This window comes from Cottoperca gobio, chromosome 8 (genome assembly GCF_900634415.1).
Source record: "Cottoperca gobio chromosome 8, fCotGob3.1, whole genome shotgun sequence".
Taxonomy (NCBI): Eukaryota; Metazoa; Chordata; class Actinopteri; order Perciformes; family Bovichtidae; genus Cottoperca; species Cottoperca gobio.
This window is the reverse complement of record NC_041362.1, coordinates 18106246-18130569: the sequence shown is the minus strand read 5'-3', so window position 1 is coordinate 18130569 and position 24324 is coordinate 18106246. Positions and strand designations below refer to the sequence as shown.

General features: G+C 41.4%; 2 protein-coding genes across 2 annotated transcripts; both read right to left on the bottom strand.

Moving 5' to 3' along the window:
• Nucleotides 1-265: 265 nt before the first annotated feature.
• On the bottom strand, nt 266-16105 carry LOC115012043 (interleukin enhancer-binding factor 3 homolog). The gene is given in 19 exon segments (XM_029437460.1): nt 266-1190; nt 1932-2354; nt 3871-3918; nt 4043-4166; nt 4584-4865; nt 4953-5129; nt 5262-5467; nt 5693-5806; nt 5929-6040; nt 6117-6214; nt 6296-6407; nt 7184-7279; nt 8345-8436; nt 9812-9959; nt 10692-10866; nt 12360-12391; nt 12393-12584; nt 14190-14284; nt 15987-16105. Coding segments are annotated over 18 exon segments (2661 nt in total). The 5' UTR covers nt 14193-14284; nt 15987-16105; the 3' UTR covers nt 266-963.
• A 715-nt stretch (nt 16106-16820) lies between these two features.
• Nucleotides 16821-21831, bottom strand: LOC115012404 (prostaglandin E2 receptor EP1 subtype-like). Its single transcript, XM_029438011.1, has 3 exons — nt 21621-21831; nt 19488-20410; nt 16821-17635 (listed from the first exon to the last, which is right to left on the bottom strand). The coding sequence occupies exons 2-3, from the start codon at nt 20361-20363 to the stop codon at nt 17360-17362; spliced, it is 1152 nt and encodes a 383-aa protein (XP_029293871.1). The 5' UTR covers nt 20364-20410; nt 21621-21831; the 3' UTR covers nt 16821-17359.
• Nucleotides 21832-24324: the final 2493 nt, after the last annotated feature.

The following is a 24324-nucleotide window of genomic DNA, read 5'->3' as shown; positions in this document are numbered from 1 at the left end:
TATTTTAACTGTAAAAATGTTTTATTCTTTGTAATGAAATTAATTAATGCTTTAAAAAAAAATAAAAAAACTTTACCCATGCTTTAAAGATCAATTATTGGCCATTACTTAGAATGAAAGTTTTGTGAAAAGAAATCTCACTGTTGAGCCCTTAATAGTCAAATAATGACTACTTAAGCAGGTCATTAATAGGTGATGCATTTCCCACTTTCTATAAATGGTATCAATTGTACAAGTATGTTAAGTCAAAACTCTAATAAAAGAATTCCATTCAAAATAAAAATCATTTATTAATACAAACACACTTTGTTATACATTAACAGGACCAAATCTCACCCAATGATAAAGCTACATTGAGCAGAAATGTGGATTTAACATCAGAATGTAAGGGTGTTTTCCAGTAACCTCCAAAACCATTTATTAAAATAACTACATCACATTAGGTAAATTACAAAATAAGCCGAAATTACAAGCAATGCAGAAAACAAGCTAGTCGGGTCTATTCAATCATTACAAAAAATACAACAACCTTCGTAGTTTAAAACCACAAGATGTTACTGGAAGAAGAAAAAAGAAGAAAAAAAGGCTGTCGCCACACAACTCTTCATAAGAAGGGAAATCAAGTCAGAGTTAGTGAGCGAGAATCAGCCTTCCCATTTAGTGATGAGGACTGGTAGCATAAATAAAAATAAAATAAAAGAACTAAAAAACACAAGACTAAGCACTGACCAGACCACCGAAACAGACCACTAAATTTAGCCGCAACTCTGCTCTGACACTTACAGAGTCCAGACAACTCAATTTGTGCCCACATGTGCTACATATAAATCCAAAAGCACATTAGAAGCAAACATGGAAAAGGCCGAGAGCACAGGCAAGCCGTCAATCACTTTCTTTGGAGAAGGCTCGAGACACTGATGCAGGGTGCTTAGTGCCGATGATTCACAGACCGAGTGATAGAGTTTATCTGTACTGGTAATTCATGCTGCAGTCTCCCCTGCCGTAGCCCACTGGGTTGTGGTACTGAGAGTTGTTGGTGCCAAAGCCCTGGTTGTTATTGTTGTTGTTGCCACCGCCGCCGCCTCCTCCAATACCAATACCACCACCACCACCACCACCTCCTCCTCCTCCTCCTCCTCCACCACCACCGCCACATCCCGGTGAGTTGTAATTCGACTGGTTGTTGAAACCTACAAGGAAAGTGTGCGATAGTTAGTGAAACTATGTTCCAACATAAGTTTTATATAATTTAATATTTAAATAAAAAAAAAAGTTTCTTTATTCTATGTTATAGAATTTAAAACGGCAATAAATATTTTTTTGGGCCACTTTGTGATCTGTTGTAACAAGAGAAGTGAACACATCTCAAGTCATGGTGGCTGTAGTGAAGTGAAGAGTCTTTTCTTGAGTTCTCATTTCAGCGCAATGTAAAATTGTTATAACATATTAGCATGAAAGGTTTTAAAAGTTTGTTTTAATGATACATTGGTTTTGTGTAATACCAGAGGAAAATCTCCTGTTCCAACGGGAAATGCATTTTAACAAAAAACTGAGAATATTTGTCATGTAGCAGCGACAGAATGCCAAAACATTTAATACAAGAAATGTAAAAATCTAATTCTTTATAAAACAGGGTTTCAAAACTACAACGGCCAGGGTAGGTAAAAAATAAATAAAACAATATTACTGAGTCAGCTGGAGCTAATATTTTTGAGAGAAAAAAATCCTAGATGAAAGTTGTACATTTAAAAAGAAGAAAGCACGGATAATCTCTGAGATTGAAGTGGTACATTTACGAGAAAGAAACTTTGAATGTTCTGAGATTATTAAAATCGTACATTTGTGAGAAACAACTCAGAAATTCTCTGAGATTAAAGTCACAAATTTACAAGGACATTTTTGTCAAGGAACCTAATCACACCTTAACTCACCTTCATAACTGTAGTCCTGGCTACCTCCAGCACCCCCCGTCACCTGGCTTGGATAAGCAGTGCTGTACGGGTATCCACCTGCCCCTCCCTGGTTCAGGTTGAAACTCTTCTTTACCTGCCCATAGCCCTGGCCATACGGGTTATAGGAGCCCAGCCCTGGGGGGCTGCTGGACTGCTGGTACCCGTCTGCAGATCCAATGTTCGCGCATGGTGGACCTGGAAATATTATATTCCCTGCCTTGTGCATGGGGGGTTTCTTTTTGAGGAGTTTCGGAGCAGAAGGGGCAGTGTAGGCTCCATCATTATGGTAGTATGAACCATAGGAGCTCTGAGAGGATCCTGGCGCTGTGCATGCTGGAGGGCCTCCGGATGGGCTGCTTGAGGCCCCGGCTCCTCCATTTGTGCCACCATTGTTGTAGTAATCTGGGAAATAACAGCATGGCACAATCTTAAAATGGGCACAACTTGATACATTGTAAGATAGGCTGTGCAACACATCATTGTCATGCAATCAGAAATTTAAATCAGACCCTGGGAGTAACACAGTAATGGTAATGGTGACGTCACATTTATTTAAAAAAACAAAACATATAAAATAAAAAAAAACAGCTGGAGCAAGAAGTCTTCCCTTCTCAAACATTCATCAGATTTCCTAAAATCAGCAACAGTCTGTGTGTGCAAACTTCGTGCCAACAGCCTCAGTTCATCAATGCCCAACAGTTACAGAGGGGATACTGCAACTACCAAACACTGCCCAAAGTAAGACCATCATGCATTCAGTGTAGCCATGACAACAGTGTTGCTGATAGAACACAGAAACAGCAGATTATATATAAAACAATGTGGACATTTTTCAAAAGCAAAACAGAATTAAAAAAAAAAATGTTAAGATTATCTCAGTATCCTCATCTAAGTAAACAGTAAGTAGACAGAGAGAGACCAGACTGTTGCAGTCTTGACAATAATCCAAAAGGCAGTTTGTTGTCCAGCTCCCACAGGCCTTCACTTAATCATGATCCAAATAAAAAGACACAAAAGCCCCGTCCCCGGGCCGACGCATGGAGGCCATCAACAATTACTCAGCCCTGCGGTTTGGGGAGGTCCGGCCGCTCAGGTACATCCACAGAAGGTGACTTATGGCTACATGCATGCAGTGTCAGATCGTCTCCCCAAGGTGTCAGGACATGACAAGTGGATTGGCAAAACAGGGCGGAGGGGGTTGTTGTCACTTTAATCCCAGGGTTGCGGACTTGATGGTGAAGGGAGTTCATGATGCTGCTGGAACACTACTTTTGTCCATTTGTTTATGCTCTCTACAGGACTGTTTTTGACTTTCTAAGACTGGGGAAGATCTATGTCGCAAACTCGTGGTAGCCATAGCAGTCTGAGACAAAGTCACCTAAAGAGTGAGACAGGGCAGAGAAGGGGGGAAAAATATCAAAATTAGATTTGTTTATCTGTTTTGGTTTTTTTATCTGCCGTAAAGGAGGCAGTTGAATGATTCATTTGGTCAGATTGCGTTTAAACTGAGTTTTTTTTTATTTTTATTTTTTTTAGATTTCTCTGCTCCTGTCACGCTCAGGTAGGTCAGTCCTCAGAACAGGCTGCCAGAGGGAAGAAAAGGGCTTCTCATAAGAGGGGGCTTGTCAAAAGAACAGATTCAATCCTGTGGCTTAAAGCAGAGAAATGTAAAATCATTGAACTGGGAACATCCCCACACGTTTATCAATATATGGTCTTGTTTGCTGGAGTGAAAATGTTTTCTATAATTGTCCACATTTCCTAGTTGAGTTGATATAAACACAGGTAAAAGTTGTTTTTCCACAGTCCTGGTCAGATGCACCATCCTGCCCCAGGATACAACAACTCTTATTGTTTTACCTGGTAAATAAAAACCTAACTGCAGCCAAGACAACCAGGATTATAACTGAATACTCACTGTATCCGGAGTTAGCATTGTTCCCGTAACCATATGTTCCGAAGCCACCTGGCGGGATGAAACACATTTAATATGCTGATTTGACACCCTGTCAATATTCTCAATACTACTTACTAACTTGTCACCGGTACATACAGCAGAGTATGTCTGCTAAAGTAAAAGTGCCTTTTACCTCCTTGGCCATAGCCTCCTCCATTATTGAAGCTCCTGCCCCTTCCACGACCTCGCCCTCCTCTCCCTCGGCCCCTGGACGGCGCAGAGTCTCCGGCTCCCATCATGCCGAAGCCTTGAGTGTGCTAAAGAGGAAACAAATATTTGGTTTGTACTTTATCACTGAACAGCCATCTCCTCTCCCTGAGGACCAACATTTAACCATGTCACATTAAATAATGATCACAAAATTAAACCCTTAACACTGAAGTGATTATTGAAACTTGTCATAAAGAAAAGGAACTTTTATTCTTTTGCTTTGCATAGTTTTTTTTATTATACATTCCACATTTATTGATCTCAACTGATATTTTTTGAATTCCCGTTTTCGCTATCGGAGGGAGACGCCTGCGGAGGTCTGGACTCCACTGAGTGCACGTCTCTGGTTGTATAGTTATCATTTACTCCCCACTACTTCAATTACCTACCGTATCACATGATACACACCTTCTTAATATGATGTCACAATAAATGATATCTTATTACTTTTACTGGGTGCTTACCATGGGTGGTCCTTTCTTCTTCTTCGGGGCCTCGACCATAGAGCCCTCAGGGAAGAGTCGCTCCAGTGCAGCCAGTGCAGCGTAAGCCTTGGCCACCTTCTTATTGGATCCTGTCCCCTGAAACTTCTGACCGTCGATCTCCACCTCCATGACAAAGCGTTTGTCGTGGCTGCCGCCGGTCTCCGAGATGAGCTCGTACTTCAGGCCGCGGCGCTTCTCGTTCAGCTCCATCACGGGGTTTTTGCCATGTTTAGTCAGTATTGGTCCCTGTTGGCGAGCAGTCTGACAGTTTAGAGACATGGTCAGTAAAAAATGTGCAACCCCCCCACCCCCAAAAAAAGCCCATCTTCATGCACACAAATGGTGTACCTCTACAGCATCACTGATGTCTGCATTGGCTGCTCCTGTGGCAGTGGTGGTCGTTTCAATGGGCGCTATGACTGGCTTCAATTCTTCCACAGTGACAGCTACGACCGCCTCCTCCGATTTTATCATCTCAGCAGTCTTCAGTTCCACTCCTGTGGGCAGGCCCATGTCCTGGAGGACCTGCAATTGTCCACACATTCATTGTAGTTTAAAAAATAAATTAAAACTCAAAGAAATGCCAAATATAAAACGGTATGATGAGTTATCAAAATGTTTTATTTTTTTCTTCTTTAAGAAGTTTGCTGTGCTCACCTTTACAGCTACGTGCAGCTTGGCAGTGCGTTTGGATGGACCAGAAGCCTCAAAGGTCTTGCCATCCACTTCTACAGCCATAGTGAAGACTGGGACATGAACTGGGCCGGTCTGAGAAACCAGTTTGTACTGGAGACCAGGCTTCAGCTGATTTAGCCTCATCAGAGCGTTCATAGCCTGGGGAGGCTCGGCCTTCTCCTCTGGAGCTGCAACAGCAGGACATACAGTAAGAAACACATCTCATCCAGAGTCAATAAGTTCTGAAGAGATGACATTTTCAAAATACCAAAACCATAAAAAAAGGTTTACATTTACAATGATTGATGCATGATCAAAACTTGTTTTGATCATGCACATTATCAGGTTGCTTTCGATGCAGGAATGATTGATAACCTGCGTTTAACAAATACAGGAGCTTAAAGAGCACTGACATTTCTTCTGCAGCTTTTTCTTCTTCTTATTTGGACTCTTGTCATCGATTCCCTCCTCTTCCTCAATGGGCCTCTTCATTGGTGGGGCGTACGCCGTACTGGGTGGGATTTGCACTGCACACACACAAAAGTTATAACATACGAACGTGCAAGGAAGCTTATGTCATTGCATCTATAAAGAAAGATCCCATAAATGAAATAACCAACAGTCTCTACTGTACGCTGGCGTGGTTTACCTGTGTAATCAATAGGAGTCTCACTACGAGGTTTCTTGGGCATCTTTGAGGGAAGGGGATCCATTCCAAGCACTTTGTGAAGCTGTCCGAAAGCTGACAGCCTTAAGGCATGCTGAAGATACAAGAAGTAGTGTGAATTACACATCCACTAACATGGGAATAAGCACACACAGAATTCTCTCACTCACTTGTGCACTCGCTGTGATGTCTTCTCTCTGCTGGTGGTCCAAGTGACCGATAGCATCTGTGGGCTCTTTCTCACATGGATCGGAAATTCCAGCACCTTCTACAACACAAGGCAATGACTGAATGGCTCTCAAAATGAAAAGTGCAATTTAAAGCTCAGTTAAATAACATGCATACATACCAGACATGAGGATTCCTGAAGCCAGACACTCTAAAACTCTCCGCAGAGCTTCTCCTGCCCCCATGGGCCGGTTCCCTGTGCCGATGGCTTTTTCACAGATCAACTCCAGTGGCTGCAAAGCAGGAGAGAGAGAGGGAGACCATTGAGGATATGAGGATGCTATTTTAAGTTCGGGCAGTAACAGAGACTTTGGGTCACTGCCTTAAATAGGATCTCTGAGTATTTAACACCTGTGATGGTGACGTCTTTTTTTTTTGTATCCAGGCGGACAAAGCTTTATCAAAAGGAAAGAGCTTTGGGGTTTTGAGCAGCCATCTCAGCCTTAGAAAAATAAAATACTTTCTACTCGGGCTGCATGGTTATGGTCAAAATGATAATCAGGATCATTTGATAGATATTGAGATCACGATTATTCATTGTTTTTAGGGGCAAAATATTTTAATTGCACTTTCACATTTAAAATAAAAAGCACGGCTTTTACTTCCACGTTGTGCATTCCTGCCGATTTTAAATGTTTGCATCAAAATAAGGTTCTTCTTCACCTGAAGTCAGTACATTTTCATTTGACAAGTCTTTACTCGTCTACTGTGGACTGCAGCCACAACATTCAGGGAAGTGTTTCCGCTGCAGGGAGCACTCGCAGCGGGATGACAGCTCCTTAAGAGTTATACCAAAACATCCCGATTGCCGGCTTGCTGTTAGGAAGCACTGGATTTAAATAAGCTGCAAGTTTTGTATGAGTTTTTAAAAACGTCAATAACGCAGTCGATTGTGTTTATTTAATTGTGGGCGGCCAAACATTGTGCAGCCCGACCTCCTACATATTCAACAGTTCTCAGAAGCCTCGCTTTGGTAAATTAAGGCTGTAGACCGGAGGCTTTCACTCACCCAGCCACGAAGCGGGGCCCATGTGGGGACGCGAGCGCAGAGGTCCCTTAGGGTCCGGATGACGATGACGCAGGAGCGCAGCCCGTTAGCTCTGGCCTGGGGACACAAGCAGGGGGGGGGGGGGGGGCATGAGGAGGACAAGTAGCCTTAGTCAAAGCGGAAGAATATGTGAGGCATAAAGCAACATAAAAGTCCAAATAAATCAAAGTAAATAGAAATGAAGCCACACAGACTACAGCTTAGCTTTGTCATTATGGAAATATTGGATAATAGAAAAATGTTTGATCACTTTGTTCACATCCCTTCTCATGATCATTCACATTCATGGCTGTAAGTCAATATAGCCAACGTGGTTGATGGTGTGGTTATCAGATATGACATTTGTTTGTGTTCAAAGTGTAAACAAAGCCACCTCAAAAAGGTCAAAACCAGCTTTAACGTGAGAAGCAGGAGAACTATTTACAAAAGGGAGTGCTTACGTGTGCCGTCATTGAAAGTGGGGGTGGTTAAGTCAGTGACGGTAGAAAAAAAGAAAACTACTCGAGGTGCAATATTCCTGTTGATTTGTGGCACAGAGTGACAGAAAAGCCAGAGAGCAGGAAAAGTTGAGACTACATACTCTACAAAAGCTGCAGAGATGATTGTTATCGTGTGAAAGCCAAAGATGACACGCCACAGTACTATAATGAGTTATTATCAACATGGTTCACTACAACAAAAACATTTCTCTCCAAAACTACAAGGAGCTTGCATAAATGTGAAAACAACAACTCACTCACACCAACATTATAGAAATATTGCACCTGGATACATGGTGCATTAGTCCCACATTTGTTTCTGCTGATTGAGTTAAGCAGCTGTGAGGGAGACTAAGGAACTCAGGGACTAAAAAGCAGCATTGAACTTCTTAAAAAATTAAAACGGGCACCGCAGTAGAACCTGTTAAGTGAGCAAAGCAACTCTACAACAGTGTAATGACAAAGGTTTCCTAAGAAACAAGCATTCAGATCGTCAAGTATTACTACAGGAAGTACACTTCAAAAGAGTAAATAAAGAAAAAAACACATGGAACGCCCAAATAAAAAGACAAAAGAACAAACAGCATAAAACCAAACTCAAAACTACTTCTGTTTTAGAGACAAATAAAGACAAGATCCAAACCTGGAACCACTTAGCGTGGCGGAGAGACGCCAAGGCAGTTAGGCATTTCTGCCTGTCCAGAACTTCCGGGGGATCGTTGACTGAATGCGATTCTATTGGCAGGTGGAATAAGAAGACAAGGTACAGTTTGACCAAGGGGAGTTCTGTCAGCCGGCCAGGGGGAACACAGGCAGCTTTCCCAGACCACAGGCAGGAGGGGGAAGGGGAGGGGGACCCCTCCATTGCAGAACCACCAAACACTCTCAACCTCCCAGTAAATAGAGTTTTGCAAACAATGATTAGACTTAAAACCCACAAGAACGACAGTCTTGTGAAGTGGGTTGTGCTCATTTAAAAAGTAAAAATCCCCGTCATAATAAAAGTGCATTTATTATTAGGTGCTAATTGGTTGTATAAAATGGGAGGTTGTCTCTCCATTGTTACTTTAACTTAGTGCTTAATTAAAAAAGGTCTGCTTTTCTTTTCTGCCCTTAACAGGAGGTAGAGCCCCTCCCCTTTGCCCATATACTGGGTACACTGCACTTTGCCCCTTCCGAGACAGAGAGCGGCCAGTTGGTCAAAGGTCCAGCGTCCCTAAAAATTGACAAACTAGAAGGCTTGACAGAGAGAATCAGAATTGGAACCACAGGCAGAAGTTATCAGATGCACAAAAAGTGGGTATCAAAACAAGTCCACACTGCAGCAAAACTGATGGCTTGAAAATGAATAAAATAAAAAGGAGACCCAAACTGGGCATCACTGTGAGCATGGGGCTACAGATCAGGTCAAGGTTCAACACCTGCTAAAACTGAGATGCTCACTACTGTTGGGTGCTCTCAAAAAGAAAGTCAACTATTGGAAAGCTTCGTCGATTATATTATATAAACATTTCATGATTCCTTTGTCAATCGCTGCCCAACTACTGGGGCCGATCCTCAGGATTTTGGTTGGTTGAACATACATGCAGAATCCAAGTGTCCCTTGACATCATCTGTAACCCCGAGCCTTCCCTGCTAATGAACATCAGAGACAGTCAAAAGCTCACTGTTGGGTCTAACGTCCAAGGACAGTTTCACCACGTTTTGCTACTCATTTTTGCTGCAATGCAAACCGTTCATCATCAATGATAAAACACATGCAAACAAAGTGGTCTCTCTTTTTGGTTAAATTCTCAGTAAGCCTTCATTTCTTTGGTGACCTTCATCATTAAAAAAGGGGGAAGAGAAAGCCATGTCTTCAGCAGTCAGTAAACTACCTGCCCTATACTGTATATTGGGCCATCAAAAATGTACAATTACATTACATGGAACTTTGAGAGTCTAGAGAGCTATAAACATAGCAGCTTCATTATATGACAGTGCATTCTTGTCCCGTCGCTCCATTGAAGGCCCAATAAACAATATCTATCTAGCCTGGTTGTCAGCCTGGCCTCCCTGTTGGAGGAGGGACGGCGCTAAAAAACACTGAGGCCCTCGGGTCGGAGCTTACCTCCAGTAGCGGCCCTCTCGATCTCCTCACGAACCAAAGGGGAGGTCAGGTGAATGGTGAGGGTGAGAGGGGGCTCCTTGGTGTTCTTGATGACAATGCTGGCCTCACAGATGTGCTGGGTCACCACATACTTGTCTTCTGTGATCACCTGTGAGCGTGCAAAGTGTTTAAGACTCTTTATTAGAAGACTCAATTAAAATGTATTAATTGTTGTGCCTATAACCTGTTGTAGTAACAATTGTGGAAAATTCCCTTCATGGTTCCCAAGACCAAAATTGGCATACACAAATCGCTTATTAATAAACTCATGTTATGTCAACAGCACCATTTAACGATACAATGCAAAGTAAAAATGATTTACATTAAACTGGTTGTTTGATATTCAGATGAGATATTTGAACTTGAACCCTCGAGCTTAACCGGCCATTAATACTGCTCTAAGTCAAGAAGATGCATGATACATGATTTAAGAGAATAATTTACTTTTCATAAATTAATGCAACAACCACCGTCATGCCATTAAAAGTGGTCACGGTCAAGATTACTGCAACTGCTTTCAATGGAGTGGAAATATATTTATATTAGATCTGGTGTAATATAAGAGACTGTGGTTGAAGCCAGACAGATAAATGAGCAGGCACATTATCCCATCACAGTTTTATTGCATCGAGTATTGTTTACTGAAGTAAATACACACATCACTGATGGTTTCCTGCTTATATAGAAACAGAATGTGCCATTAGACCAGACAGGAAGTGTCTGAAAATATAGTTTTTCATACTCTCAAATATAAATATCTGTATTAAAAAAAATCAGTTGGGCACTAATGAAAGTGTAATCACATCATGAGTGCACTGAATTAGCTGTGCCATGTTCTCACCTTGAGCTGCGCAAGAAGGTTTTCAGACACTTTCTTCAGCAGATTGGTGGTCGGCTTCTCCTTACAGAGGAGCACCAGCTCCAGGTCCAGGTCCCCCTTCAGCAGCAGACCTTTGGCAACCAGGCCCACCCTCATTACGCCACGCAGAGAGCGGGTGGCCTGATCTCTGTGCTCACTATCGAAAAGACACAGAAGATATGAGTGTCAGAAATAAGAAGCAGGCAAAGGACAAAAATGACCCAAGAAAGCTCAGAATGGAAAGAAATGTTAAACTCCAGGTTTAAATGTTTTATATTTAACAGTCTACAGCAGGGGTATTCAACTAAAATTCTAAGAGGTCCAGTTAGAGAAAATTTCCACGAGCAAAGGTCCGGAGCATCATAACGTCTAACTTTATGAATTAGTGTGATATATATTGAAGTAGCCTAGTAGCTGTATCAACGTCTGCACGTCATCAACAACTGACTGTCAAATCTAATAAAGAAAGTACCATTAAAAACATTTAGACAATATTTATTGTCACTTAACATTGAACTATACAGATATAGATAGATAGATAGATATATATATATATATATATATATATATATATATATATATATATATATATATATATATATATATATATATATATATATATATATATATATATATATATATATATATATATATTACTGTAGATATGTATAATGGTCTTCTCATTTAAAAATACAATTGAGAAAATAAAATAGCTTTTGAAAAATTGTGCATCTTAAAATAAAGTGCTTAATCTTAGAAGAATAGAATAAAGTGTAGCAGCAGCTTGAGTTTCCCTTTTTCTTTAACTGTTTCACATCTTGATTTAACTCTCAACCAATGTTAGAATAAATCAGTCTCAACACATTTTAACAATTGAACAGTTTAACCCCGACTAGCACATCCTGGGTTAAACTGTTCTCTGTGGCTGATGATGCTGACAGGTGGACTATTTGCTTTATTTTGTCACAAATCAAAAACATATTGGGCTCTGAGCACCACGGTCTCTGAGCATATGAGACGCTGGTGTTGTGCTCCAGTGGGAAGGATGAACATGAATGAGTCCATTCTGGGTTGAAAGCTCTGTTGACTTTTCTCTTCTTGGAGAGCGCCATGAGTAGTTATTTTTTCTCTCCCTGTCTGCCGCTCACTCGCCTCTTCGTCTGTGTTTCTCTCCCTTTCTTCGTCTTCTCTCCCTGTATGCTAACTCCTCTTTCAGTCTGTCACTCGCCTCTCATCTGTTTGTATTCAGAGTCTCAGTGTTTGCCGATTGGAATGCACAGATTTGATTGGCTGAGTAGCATCACGTGGGATGGCTTAACTCGCATGTAATAGGTCTATTTTTTGCATGAATTAATTAAATTATTATTTAATTAAGTAAGTAGCCGTGTAATAAGCGGATCATTATTGTGGAATGAACCCCAAGGGCTCATTCCACAATAACAAGCGGCTTCGCTGTACAGGCTCCCGCACATAATGTTGCTGCTACACCAATCTGTTAGACAGTGGGGACAAAGTTGCCTCCGACATTTTTTATTTTATTTCCTACACGGGCAGATATGTGGCAGAAAAAAAGTGAACCGTGGTTAAAGAGGAATTGAAGCATTTCTTACTAACTGAACATGAGGAATGAAATCCCCGACGTCTCCTCACCTTTCCTTATCGGTGTCCGCGCTATCAGAGTCAGGACTTGGACGTTCCCTTCTCCTGCTTATCCAGCCAGTCAGAGACAGCCTTGAGGGCCCGTTCTGTGTGGGATACCATGTTCTGTACACTCTCCAGTTCCTCCTGCGTCGGGTAGATGACAGAGTGTTTGGCCATGACATGGCGGTCATCGTTCATGAAGACGCGCATGGACCGGTGGCGCATTGGAGGAGGCTACGGGTGAGAAGACACCAGAGCATTAATAAAGGAGGTTCACGCTGTGACTGGGTTAGCAAAGACTCATTTATTGTAGGAAGACACTTCCAGGAAGGAAGTTATTTACTTGGTTATAGTGCACAGCAAGACTGTGACATCTACTTTTGATAATGCATGAACAGAACATTATATTTAGAGAGAGATTATACAGAGAGACCCGTCTCACAAAAGCAGGATTACTAAATTGGACCGGAATAACTGGACAAAATAAAACAGAGCAGCTTGAAAATGTTCCAGGTTTTATTCAGAACAATTATTCAACTAACTTCATTAATCCTGTTTAATGGGACAGGCTCTTGGCCAACATGGAAAATGCATTTATCAAGATTAAAAAAGAACCTTATTTGGTCTCACTTTGTACTCGTCTCCCTTGGAGGTTGATAAAATACCCTCTCTACCACTTCCAAAATATATGTGCGGGCTAGTGACTCCCTCTCTGCCTCTTTTGCATCAGCGCCATGACTTTCTTATATAGGGTGAACCGTGGCTGCACCCTTTTCCTTGGAACAACAGTGCGTTTAGAGACTTCATAAAGCTTATATATCTGCCTATGGGCGTCTTCCATGATCATTTATCTGTGTCGACAGATTTAGTTGTCGTTAGCTAAATATGCGTCCCATGATGCAAAGTCTTCTGAGTGTGTAGGTTATGCACACTACATTACTGCAAGGCTTGTTCCCAGGACGTAGTGAGCCAGTGTGACTTTTAGGATTTTATCAAGGTGTAAAGAAGTTATTCCAAACAATTATTCCATCTCAAAATTATCTACAGAAATAAACAAAATATTTGAACTGTGAACAGAGTGTCTGTCTCGTAGCAGACCGGATCTACTTTAACTTCTTGTAGAAAACAGATGAGAGCACGACAGGAATGTTATGTGTAAAATATGACATTGTTTTTGACGTGCGTTAGTTAGAATGTTTCCCCCTCCATGGTTCCCAAGACTTGAGAAAATGTTCTGAAGCCCAAAGTTTGGGAACTTATTGTCCTTTGTTTGGTTCGAATACATTTAAGTGAGTTTCAATTTCTGTTTAGTTTTTTCTTTATGGTCATATAACCATTTATACATTAATGTGGCATCCCTGTAAGATACATATTCTGATAGCCTAGTTGCTCCTGAAAATAAGATGTATAATACTTGATTGTGCAGGTTACACACACACACACACACACACACACACACACAGAGCCCAGGTGAACCATAAATCTGAATCCAAATTTTTATTGCGTAACACGGTCTCATGTGTAGGCCAAGCTTCTAGCACCAGTGATTACACAAGCAGAGTGCTGCACAGGCAGCCAGAGCCAATTTAGAGGGAGCGGTGATGTGGAAGCTGCAGCATGTGTTCGTAAAGCCTCGGGCAGACTGGAGTGAGCGCTGGCACCAGTCGTGTGACTTAAATTAGACGAGACACATTTATTCCTCACATTAGGAGTAATATTTCATTACGAAAAGGCCAGTGCGTCCTGTGCTTTGGCTGCCTGCCTATTGCAAGAGATAAAAACAAATGATACAGCGATGCGTAACTTTAGATTAAATAAAGACTGAAATAGAGTCATTACCATTGTTGTTCCAGATGCCGTGGTGACTCCTATATCCAGTGAATGACCGAGCTGAGAAATGTCTTCACGGCAGCAATGACAATGTTGCAGTCCGTCTGTACAAGGGGGGAAACATGCACACGTTTTAACATAACTTTATAGGGAGTTACTCAAATGTCAGAGGGAAAAACATTGAGCCACTAAGAATAGATGGATGGCACATTGTCAAATACATTTCTGTTGACAGAAGAAGTATTCCTGAGCACAATAACACTGAACAGGGTAAAACACATTGCACTGAAGGAGTTTCTCTCTTATCTATCAGTAAAATAAAGTTGGTAACAACTGTAGCAACTAAAGAGAAATGTTGGTGCCTCGGGATTAAATGTCTTACTTTCCCAGGATGAAATGCAGTTCATAGTAATGATCACACTCAAAAACACGCTACTTCATGTGCGCAAGGCGCAGACATTTCCAGCAGGCAGGGACAGGATTTTAATAGGGCTGTCCTTGACTAAAGAAATTATTGGTCAACTAACATCGATTTTGTGTACAAAAGGATTAGTTGAATTAATCGACTGATCGTAAAACTGGGTTTCTCCACAGGATCATGCAAAAAACAAAAACACTTGAAATTGTTTGTTTACCAGAGGAGTGCTCATAAATGTCTTGGAAATAAGTAATTCAGCATGAAATAGCACAATAAAAACCGAATTGAGAAACCTTAGTCTAGGAGGCGACGATGACCTAGATCATAAAATAGGTGTGGTTTTCTAAATGGGCAGTGCTGATAGAAGGTATTGATTGCTCTTTGAGTAGAGGTCAAGCGTAGTTCACGGATGATCCAAATGACGAGTGTGACAACAATGAGATGATGTGCTCATTACATTAAAGGTAATTTAGCAGACGCTATCCAGAGAGACTTACAGGGACTCCCTGCTCAGGGGTACAATGGTGGCAGCACTGGTATTGAACTCACAACCTTCTGGTTTGGAAGGCGTACCACCAGACCACTAGGTTATCACCATCATGGTGCTATAGTGGGATACATGTGGTGAAGTGTGCAGGCAGGACATTTATTTATCGTGACACACCGACAGTGCTCACATGCAAACTCGTTTTGGGATAATTTACAGCATTACAGGGATGATTTAGTTTCCAATTTAAGCAAATGAGGTGAAACTGTAACGTGCTTAAACATTGCCCCTATTTTAGTGTCAACAAGTTACTGACGTGTGGCACACGACTTACAAGCTAATGTTGCACTTGTTAAACCTGCATTGCCGCACATGTTTTACTACAGGAGGAAGAGTGCGTTGTGAAGAAGGAGCGCAGCAGTTATTGGACCCAGAACCCGCAGCTCCATCAGGGAATTTAAAAACAGACGCCATTTTAACTCAGTGCAGAGCCTGACTGGCGACGGCAGCTAGCTATCAACCCCCACACAAACCAGATCACCTATCGATTAAAGCTGCGACGTGACGACAAGCTCACTGAACCACAAAAAACATCAACTACATATTGTGTTTGTCAACTGAATGACTAAATAGCAGTACAAACACGTAATGTGAAATTGTGTTTGGATATTAGTCTGTTGCCTATCAGACACCAAAATGGTCGAGACCCCATTGAATGCTCAGCCACAGTTAGCATGTAGCAGGATAGCTTAGCCGAACAAAGCCAAAGGTATCGCTTTCGGAAGCGCGTTTAAACAAACACCTTAGAATACAGTAACACGCTTCGTTGGTTTTCTTGGCGTTGACCAACACCTAATCCCGTCTGTGTTAAGGGTGGAAATTAGTTATTTTCCTTACTTACCGTGGTGGCGTTACTGCTAATGGACGGCTGCTGCACACGCTAGCTCCCGGTGTCGGCAGGAGGAGTGGACACGGAAACGCCCACGATCTGAAAAGTGAGGATGCTCATTGGACAGAAATTACACCGGACTCCGATTGTAGCCAATTGGGGAAAAGGAAGTATAAAGCGAGGGGCGTGGCTAGTACGGATGGCTTTGAACTGAATTGTTTAACCACAACAGCTGGTTGATTCAGTCAATGTTCTTTTGGGCCTGCCTTGATGATCATATCGATTAAAACACGATCACGACACAGGTGTAACTATTGTATTATATCAGTCTATTCTGATTTCCCACACGTTTTGAGCATTACTGTGGGAGTTCTCCAGTGTGGCCCCCTAGAATATGTATAGGCTACTGGACGTTTTAACCCACAGTTGATTGACCATTTGCTTTGGGTTCAATGAAAATCACTGGCAATTAAATGTGAGTCTTGAGAGAGAGAAAAGACTCAGATTCTTATCCTGATCCAGAACGTAAAAGCATAATATGATGGCATAACTAACATTATTTGTTTGGTTTTGAGGGAGCTGCAAATAACTAACATAAATCAGAATTACTAAAACTTAAAATAAAGAACAATTAGTGTATCTAGTGAAATGTATCAGTAATTTGTGTATTAATTAATTAATTTTGAGAAAGTTTCTGGGTATAATGTCTTACAGTATCATTTTTTTCCATGACATTGGCGGAAAGGGGCTTCCATAGTATAAGTGCTTCGCTTTATTACTCAGTCAGAATAGAATATAGGAAACAAAATATGTCAATCACTTATGAACCAGATGATCATCACACAGTAACAAGTAACCATTTATTATCCAAATTTACATTCCTTTTTGATAACAATATCACATTCAATTAGCTTTTGTAACACATAGCTTCACTTCAGTCCCCAGACACTTGGGGAAAATACTTCACACACATTAACAAACACACGATAGAAACAGAAACACATTCACATTCATGTCACAGCACAACATTGGACACACACACACATGGTGTTTTTCACATCTTCAAGCTGAGGTAAAAGCACAGCATTTTCTTTGGCTCTTATGTGAGCATCTATACAAGTCATTGACTTTACATTGTGTCAGAGAACATAACGAATGAAAACCTTTGAGTTGAGATGTCTGCTTTAAAACTACATACAGTCTTCACTTCAGCAAAAAGTTAACACATTCTACTCCAACCCACAAAATCTTTATTTATTTACTTTGTCTGTTTTTGTAGAGGACAGGCTGCCATGCAAACATGTTCTGTTTATGGGCCATACGAAACAGCTCATCCATTAAAAAGTGATCGATGACGGATCCTCTTTCTTCCTCTGTAAGTCCATTTAAATGTTATTAACACTGTTTTTTTCTGAGTTCTGAAAGGAGCTGACATCCCAGCGAACAGAGCGAAATTTGCTGCGCCTGAAACTGGCGCTTCTTTTGGTGATGCGGTAGATTTTTCTGAGGACAGCGCGTCGCAGCAGGATGTAGACCCATGGGTCAAGGATCTGGTTACAGGTTGCCATCCTGACACCCGTCACCATCAGCCGCTTATAAGTGTCTCTATCACTGTCCATGAAGCCACTGTAGGACTGTGTGGCTGACATCAGGCCAAAAACCTACAAAAAAACAAAAACAAGTTTAGGCTCATCTTGTACCATCTAATAAACTCTTACTAAGATCTTACATGTGTTGAAACACGATAATAGCTTCTACACCTCATCATTCATTACAGTTACAGTCATTACAACAGTTACAGTGCAGCCTAACATTGTTCAAACCTTGGTGGCGATCCAAGCCCATTGGGGACTTTATTTAAATAATAATGTAAACCTAAAATGTTTTATTCTACAATAGAAATGTTGTGTTATTTGAATAAAAATTCTAATTCCAATTTCGCATTCTCATTTTCACATACTTGTATTTTATGAAGACGTTCAAATTAAAATTAAAAAGTGGACCCTTAATTTGAATGGACAATATTTGAATGTGAATAAAAATTAGAAAATGAAAATGCAATGTAAACAATGTACCCTGATTATCAATTTATGCAAGCAATATTTATGTAAAAAAGGAAATGCAATTTTCTTACAATTTAAAATGCCAACAAAATTTGACATTTCATTTTCAAAGACTTAAACTGCTGGTGGACAATATTTAAATTGCATAAGCAAGACATCGCCCCCAGTCTATTGCATTTACATTCACATGTCACTCTCTTTTAGTGTCACAATAATAGATGAAAGTGCAATCTGTAAATCCTCTCATCAAGTCTTGAACTTTACATTATCTATTTAATAAAGTCCCCTATGTGACAGCCTGAAATTTGTGGAAATGAGAATAAAATGATGCACAAACATGTAGAATAAATATATACATCATATAGCTCAGATTAAAAAAAGAAAAAGATACCAAATATACAAATATGAGACAGTGTGGAATAACGTGATTTTTCTGACCATACAGATGATAGGGGAATCGAAAAGGGTTTATGTTAAAGAGTTTTAAAATATTGTTCAGTTTAAAAATTATTTAAAAATGATTTCTCGTGCAGCTGCTAAATCAGGGGTGGGGAACCTTTTTCCTATCAAGGGCCATTTTGTTTTTTACAACATCCTTCGAGGGCCACACTAATTATTGAACTCATGACCTCTGCAAATGTTTTTAAGACGCAGCCATTCATTTCACTTTTCTTTTATGCTGTGAAAAAAAGCTACTTTTTTTATCCATGTATCTTTCTGTTTGATCAGAAAACAATCCTTTATTAGTCCCACAACGAGGACATTTATCTTGTCACAGCAAAAGAACATATGAAGTAAAAAGGCAGTAAACAATAATTAAATAGAATAAAAAATAATGTAAGTACCAAGTGGTTGATAGAAAATAAAGTGAGTATTGTAAATGGCAGTGATAACTGCACAGCAGTGGTGGAACAGTCTGTTCTTGGTGTGGTGGTCTACCTCTCTATCTGTCTATGTTTGTATGTTACGCTCTGCAGAGAGCTGCTTGTTGGGCCAAACTCCGCCGAAGAGCGTTAACTTTATCCACACTCACTCGTTCTTTCAGCTCGTGCAGTTCGGCATGTTTCGTGCAATAATGACACTAGAGATTATTTTTCATCACCGCAAGCGTGTCCACACAAACTAGACACACTGGCCTTTTACTTCCACAGAGAAATATTCGTTCGTCCATTTCTCCTGGAAAGTGCGACATTCTGCATCCAGCTTTCTCTGTTTTACACTCGCCATGCTGCGTTCACTGATGTCAACGACAGTCTCGTTTAAAATCTAAGTTTTTTGACATGACGTGACCACGTGATGACCACGTGATGACACGTTCCGCTCGTGTTGTGTTCCCCCCCCCCCCCCATGCAACCTTTGATAAATCAGACCCATGTCAACATAATGACATTTAGCCATATACAAATCTGCCTCTTTAAGATTGAATGAAAATGATTTAACCGACACTCACCAGGAGAGGGCTCCAGCAGATGCAGGAAGTAACCATGATGCCAACCAGCTGGACCACCATCTCCGTGTCCTGGGACCCTGCTGAGCTGCGCTGGGAGCAGGACCTTTTCTTTAGCCGGGCTCTCACCAGTGTGATCCCACTGATGGTGTTGCACACAAAGGCCGAGGCCAGAGAGCTCAACGCCAGTCCGGAGAACAACATCACAAAGGCCAGATCTGTCACTTGAGTTTCCTCCGTCACCCTGATGAAGCACCACGTCCCCGGGTACTGGTAGGTGTAGGCACCCAGTCTGAAGTAAGGTAGAAGGGCCACAGATAAAGCCAGCAGCCAGATCAGGGCCAGTGCCATCTTTGTCCGTGCTGTGGTCACCAGACGAGCGTGTAGCAAAGGCCTGGTGACGCCCAGGCAGCGCTCAGCAGCCATCGCACAGCCCAGGAAGAGAGGGCATAGGCCAAAGAACACCATGCAACCTCCCAGAAACAGACAAGACGCGTCCGGATTTGCCGGGTCACCTCGAAAGCTGGAGACAGAATCAGCTGTGGACCCAGTGTGCACTGAGTACCTCCTCAGTACGAGAGCTCCAGGGATAACATGTCCAGCCAGATCTGTCGCCACCAGGGAGCTGGCAAAGAGCAGAAAAGTGGCCTTTGACCTCCGCCGGAAGCGATTGTAAGCCTTGGCGAGAATGGCGAGGGCCACCACGTTGAACAGGATGCCCAGAGTCATGGTAAGGCCGGCGGCTGTGGGATTGTTTGGTGGATGGGTGACATTATGTGCTACAGTCTCCACCTCAGGCTCCTGCACCGTGGGGTTGTGGTTAGAGAGGGGAAAGGGGGCAATAACGCCTGAGGAGTTGTAATGTTGCATGGCCAGCATCACCGCTTAGCTGTGGGCCTGATGTGGTTCCTCTGGTTGAGAAGATGCTGAAAAGAAAAACCAATGTGGGTCAGTATGTTGAAACTTAAAGGGACAGCTAAAAATGAAAAATACATGTAGTGCTATTTATCAATCTAGATTGTTTCGGTGTGAGATATCGGCTGCCTGCCTTTTCTCCAATATAATGGAACTAAATGGCAGAAGTTTCATGTAGGAACTATTTTTTTTCTACCAACCTACACCTGCTAACCGTATCACCACACAGAAGGAAGCGTGCATCTTCTCAAGGCTCTCCTAAACTAGCTAATGTTACATCTGAGTCGAGGAGAAACACATTAATGATTACATCTGTTCAATGGTTTACAGGTGTAGTTCGGTATAAAGAAAATAGTTCCTTCATGAAACTGCTCACAACAAGATCTGTGGATTATCTTGAGTAACCGGGTCATGATTTCTATGAAGAGACATTGCTGTTGAGGTTTTCAAATGTATTTGTTTGACGTTAAGCACCACAAGCCGAGTGCATCTAGTTGCATTATATTGAGAGAAGACAGACTACAGCCCATATCCCTTTTAAAACACACTCCCCCCTTTATGCCTCCCTTTCGCACCCTCATAATTGTCATGAAATCCCTTATAGGTTTTCAAATATTATATCAACGTCGCACTGGGGGATAACTTTGAATAAGGTATTTCAAAACTGTTGTCTCTATGACAAGCACATTTCCTCAAGGCAAAGTGACTCAACTTTAACACACAACAAATTAGTTCTCAGCACACTCTGCAAAAAGCATTTTTCTCTTTACACACGATCGCAACCCGGGAAGTCTGAACAAGTTCTGGCACTTTTTGTTGACACGAAGAACTCCTGCACACATTCCTTTAAAAGTGCAGTTATCATGCAGCCGCAGTAATAACACTGTCACTGCATTAGATCATTGAGTCCATACGTTATGCAGCTTAGAACTGTTATTTGTAATTACCAAAGAAATGCACAAATTGATGATAATACATGATGATACACGCATAATGGTTACAGCCGTTACAGCTTAAAGGAGCTTCCCTTCCAACAGTTGATTTTTTGTTTTAAAGTGGACGTCCTCTAAATAGTTTTAATACATCCAAACTGAATGTTGCTGTAAAATATGATTTTTATTTTTTTCAACCAAACATTTTAACACGATAAAACAAATTGAAATTGAAATATCAGCCTCAGTGCATACCATTTGTCCTTTACATGAAATAAATGTAACCTACCTTTGAAATAATAAATCCATGGAGATGATAACTCTGATTTTGACAATTACTCATAACTGAAGCAATTTAAAAGAAATTAATCCAGGTTGTTCTTGATATCTTCTTGTGTTGTTGCAAAGTCAGTGGACTTCCTCACCTGAAGTGTTTCCTCATTCTGAACAACATCTCAGAACAAGCAGCCTCCCTGTAACGTTGCACAAGCATGTCTTCTGTTACTCCAACTGCCGCTGGCTGCTTTTATACGGCGGCTCTGCACCATGCTCACATCGCCTCTGGGTGTCTCAGTCGGTTAAAACCCAGCAGTGACTCCCTGCAGCGGACAGAATGAATTGGCCACTCAGAGAAATCTCAAAGACATATATGAATATTTACAGCTGACTCACTCCTCACTCCACCTCTCCAGAAAATGATGAGGCTTAATTCTACAACGACGACAACAACAACCTGAAGAATTGTAGACCTGCCTGAGGCTGCAGGAAAAATCTCCTTTCAAGTATCACTTTTATAAGCAGTAATGTAGTTTTTCACTAAAAGAAACATGACTTCATATCACAGCAGTTTAAACAAAAATCGAATTCATGCCAGATTAGACTCTTGAAAGTAAAAACTGGCTGTATTGATTTCAGGTAGAACCTGCATGACTTGCTGTTGCAGCTTCAGAGACTTGTTTGTTAATTCTACAGAAATTAGAACACTCCCGTGCTCTACCGAGCCTCATCTGAACAACCTCAACATCCCTGTGGTCAGCTCTCATCAATGCAAACCAGCTGTGCTCGCCTCTCTACAAACAGCAATGTCAGAATCTGTTGCTGCAGCTGTGACTGCAAATGGTTTCCCAGTTCTCCAGGAGACTGGCCAGGCTGCTGGGGACGTGAGGATTTAATGCTCTGAGCCTCACCCTAGGGAGGAACTATAATTACCTTGTCACGGTTGTTGTATGCCTCCGCTAACCAGTCCAGTCAAGTTGTCAAAATGTCAAATTACATCATATCGTCCAATTAGACATTTTATGGCCAAAAACGATTTTTGTGAGGTTTACAGTGACACTTGGCCTTTGACCACCAAATTCTAACCAGTTCATCCTTGAATCCAAGTGTCAAATTTCTATAAAGTCCCTCAAGGTGTTACAGATTGAGATGGACGTGAGGTCACAGAGACCTTTGACCACCAATATCTAATCAGTTCATCCCTAGCGGCATCCTCCGGGTCTGACAAGTGAAACCAATGCTGAAGTGACTTAAACCTGCATTAATGGCCAGCAGGGGGGGACTCCACTGGTTGCAAAATACAGTCAGATTGTATATAAGTCTATGAGGAAATTACCCTACTTCTCACTTGATTTATTACCTCAGTAAACATTTTCCCGATAAGTTTATGGTCTTAATCGTTAGTTACAAGTCTTCTTCAAAACAGCATGATGTTCATTTTAGAACAGTGTTGTCTGGTGGTTTTGTCTTAGACCTTTAACCCTTTCATAGTGTTTCCTGTTCATGAAAGTTAATTGTAATATTTTGGTGGCCTACAAATTTCTTGTTCAGCATTCAGTTGTACAGGGGGTCCGCGGAGGTACTGCAGGGGGTCGCAAAATAGTTTGTAGATAAAGCAATTTATTATTATTATTATTATTTTTTTTTTATATATATATTTTGCTTTTTTGCTTTGCGCATTCACATTTCCTAGACAGAGCGGAGGAAAGGAGAGAAATACATTTCTGCTTTGCTTCTTTGCTTTTTTGCTTCTCAGATTCCCATCATCACCAGTCAGGCATATCTTTGCACACATCTGAAATTCCTCCTCCAGCGAGAGGTCTACCTTGTGCCACTGTCACCTTGTGTCAAAACAGTAGAAGGACCCTGCTTTAAACTGATGTGCTAATGTACAAAATACAGCTCCTTGTTCATACACAAACTGCAGCTGTGTGTGGAGAAAATGTCCTCTTTGGCAGGCAGTGCGGCATGACAAACGTGTGCCAGTACATTTTAATAGACAGTTGCTTTAATATTGTGTTTTAAAAGCACAGTCTGAGTCTGAATAGCACATCGCCTGTGCCTGTCTGTGCAGGTCAGGCCTGCCAAACACTCAGACAGCACGCCATTAGAGACAGGTGCAGCTGCAACAGTATAAGCCGGGGTTAATGCGTCCGTGTCCGTCTGCTGTCCTATAAAACCTGTGATTAACACCTGAGATGGCTAAATGGAAGAACTCACCATGAATGGGAAGGAGACAGCACAGGAGAGTGATCTACTCAGAGGACAGGCCATTAGGATGAGGAGGCAGGAAGCAAGTCTGCTCTGCAAAAAAGCAAAGCAAGATGGGCAGGCATGCTTATCATGGGCCATTTTATAAAACACAATAGAGCAAAATATTGGGCCACATCACCAAAATCTACCCAAGATTGTTCTGAAATGTGTTCTTGAGAAAGGTACTTAGAAAGGTCTACGTCAGATTCATGGCATGTTCTTAAACTGCAGAATTGTTCGTTCCACATAAAGCGGTGTGAGACTCCAGGGCCATGTGCACACAGAAATTGAAAAGTTCAAAGAATTAGGGCATGAATGCCCAAACAAAAGTGTAAAGAGGGTGGAACACCGGACTCCAAACTGAAATAATTATTCTGACAAAAAAAAGAGTAGCTTTTCACCTGTTAAAGTCTCAATGTAAACCGATTCCTCTATACGAGCTACATAAGTAAACAAGACCATCA

Bases quoted from the DNA above. Each gene is read 5' to 3' on its own strand.
- LOC115012404 (XM_029438011.1), bottom strand. From the start codon at position 20,363: ATGCTGGCCATGCAACATTACAACTCCTCAGGCGTTATTGCCCCCTTT. The intron at 17,636-19,487 runs GTGAGTGTCGGT...GTTTTTTTGTAG, and splicing joins TCTGCTGGAGCCCTCTCCTG to GTTTTTGGCCTGATGTCAGC.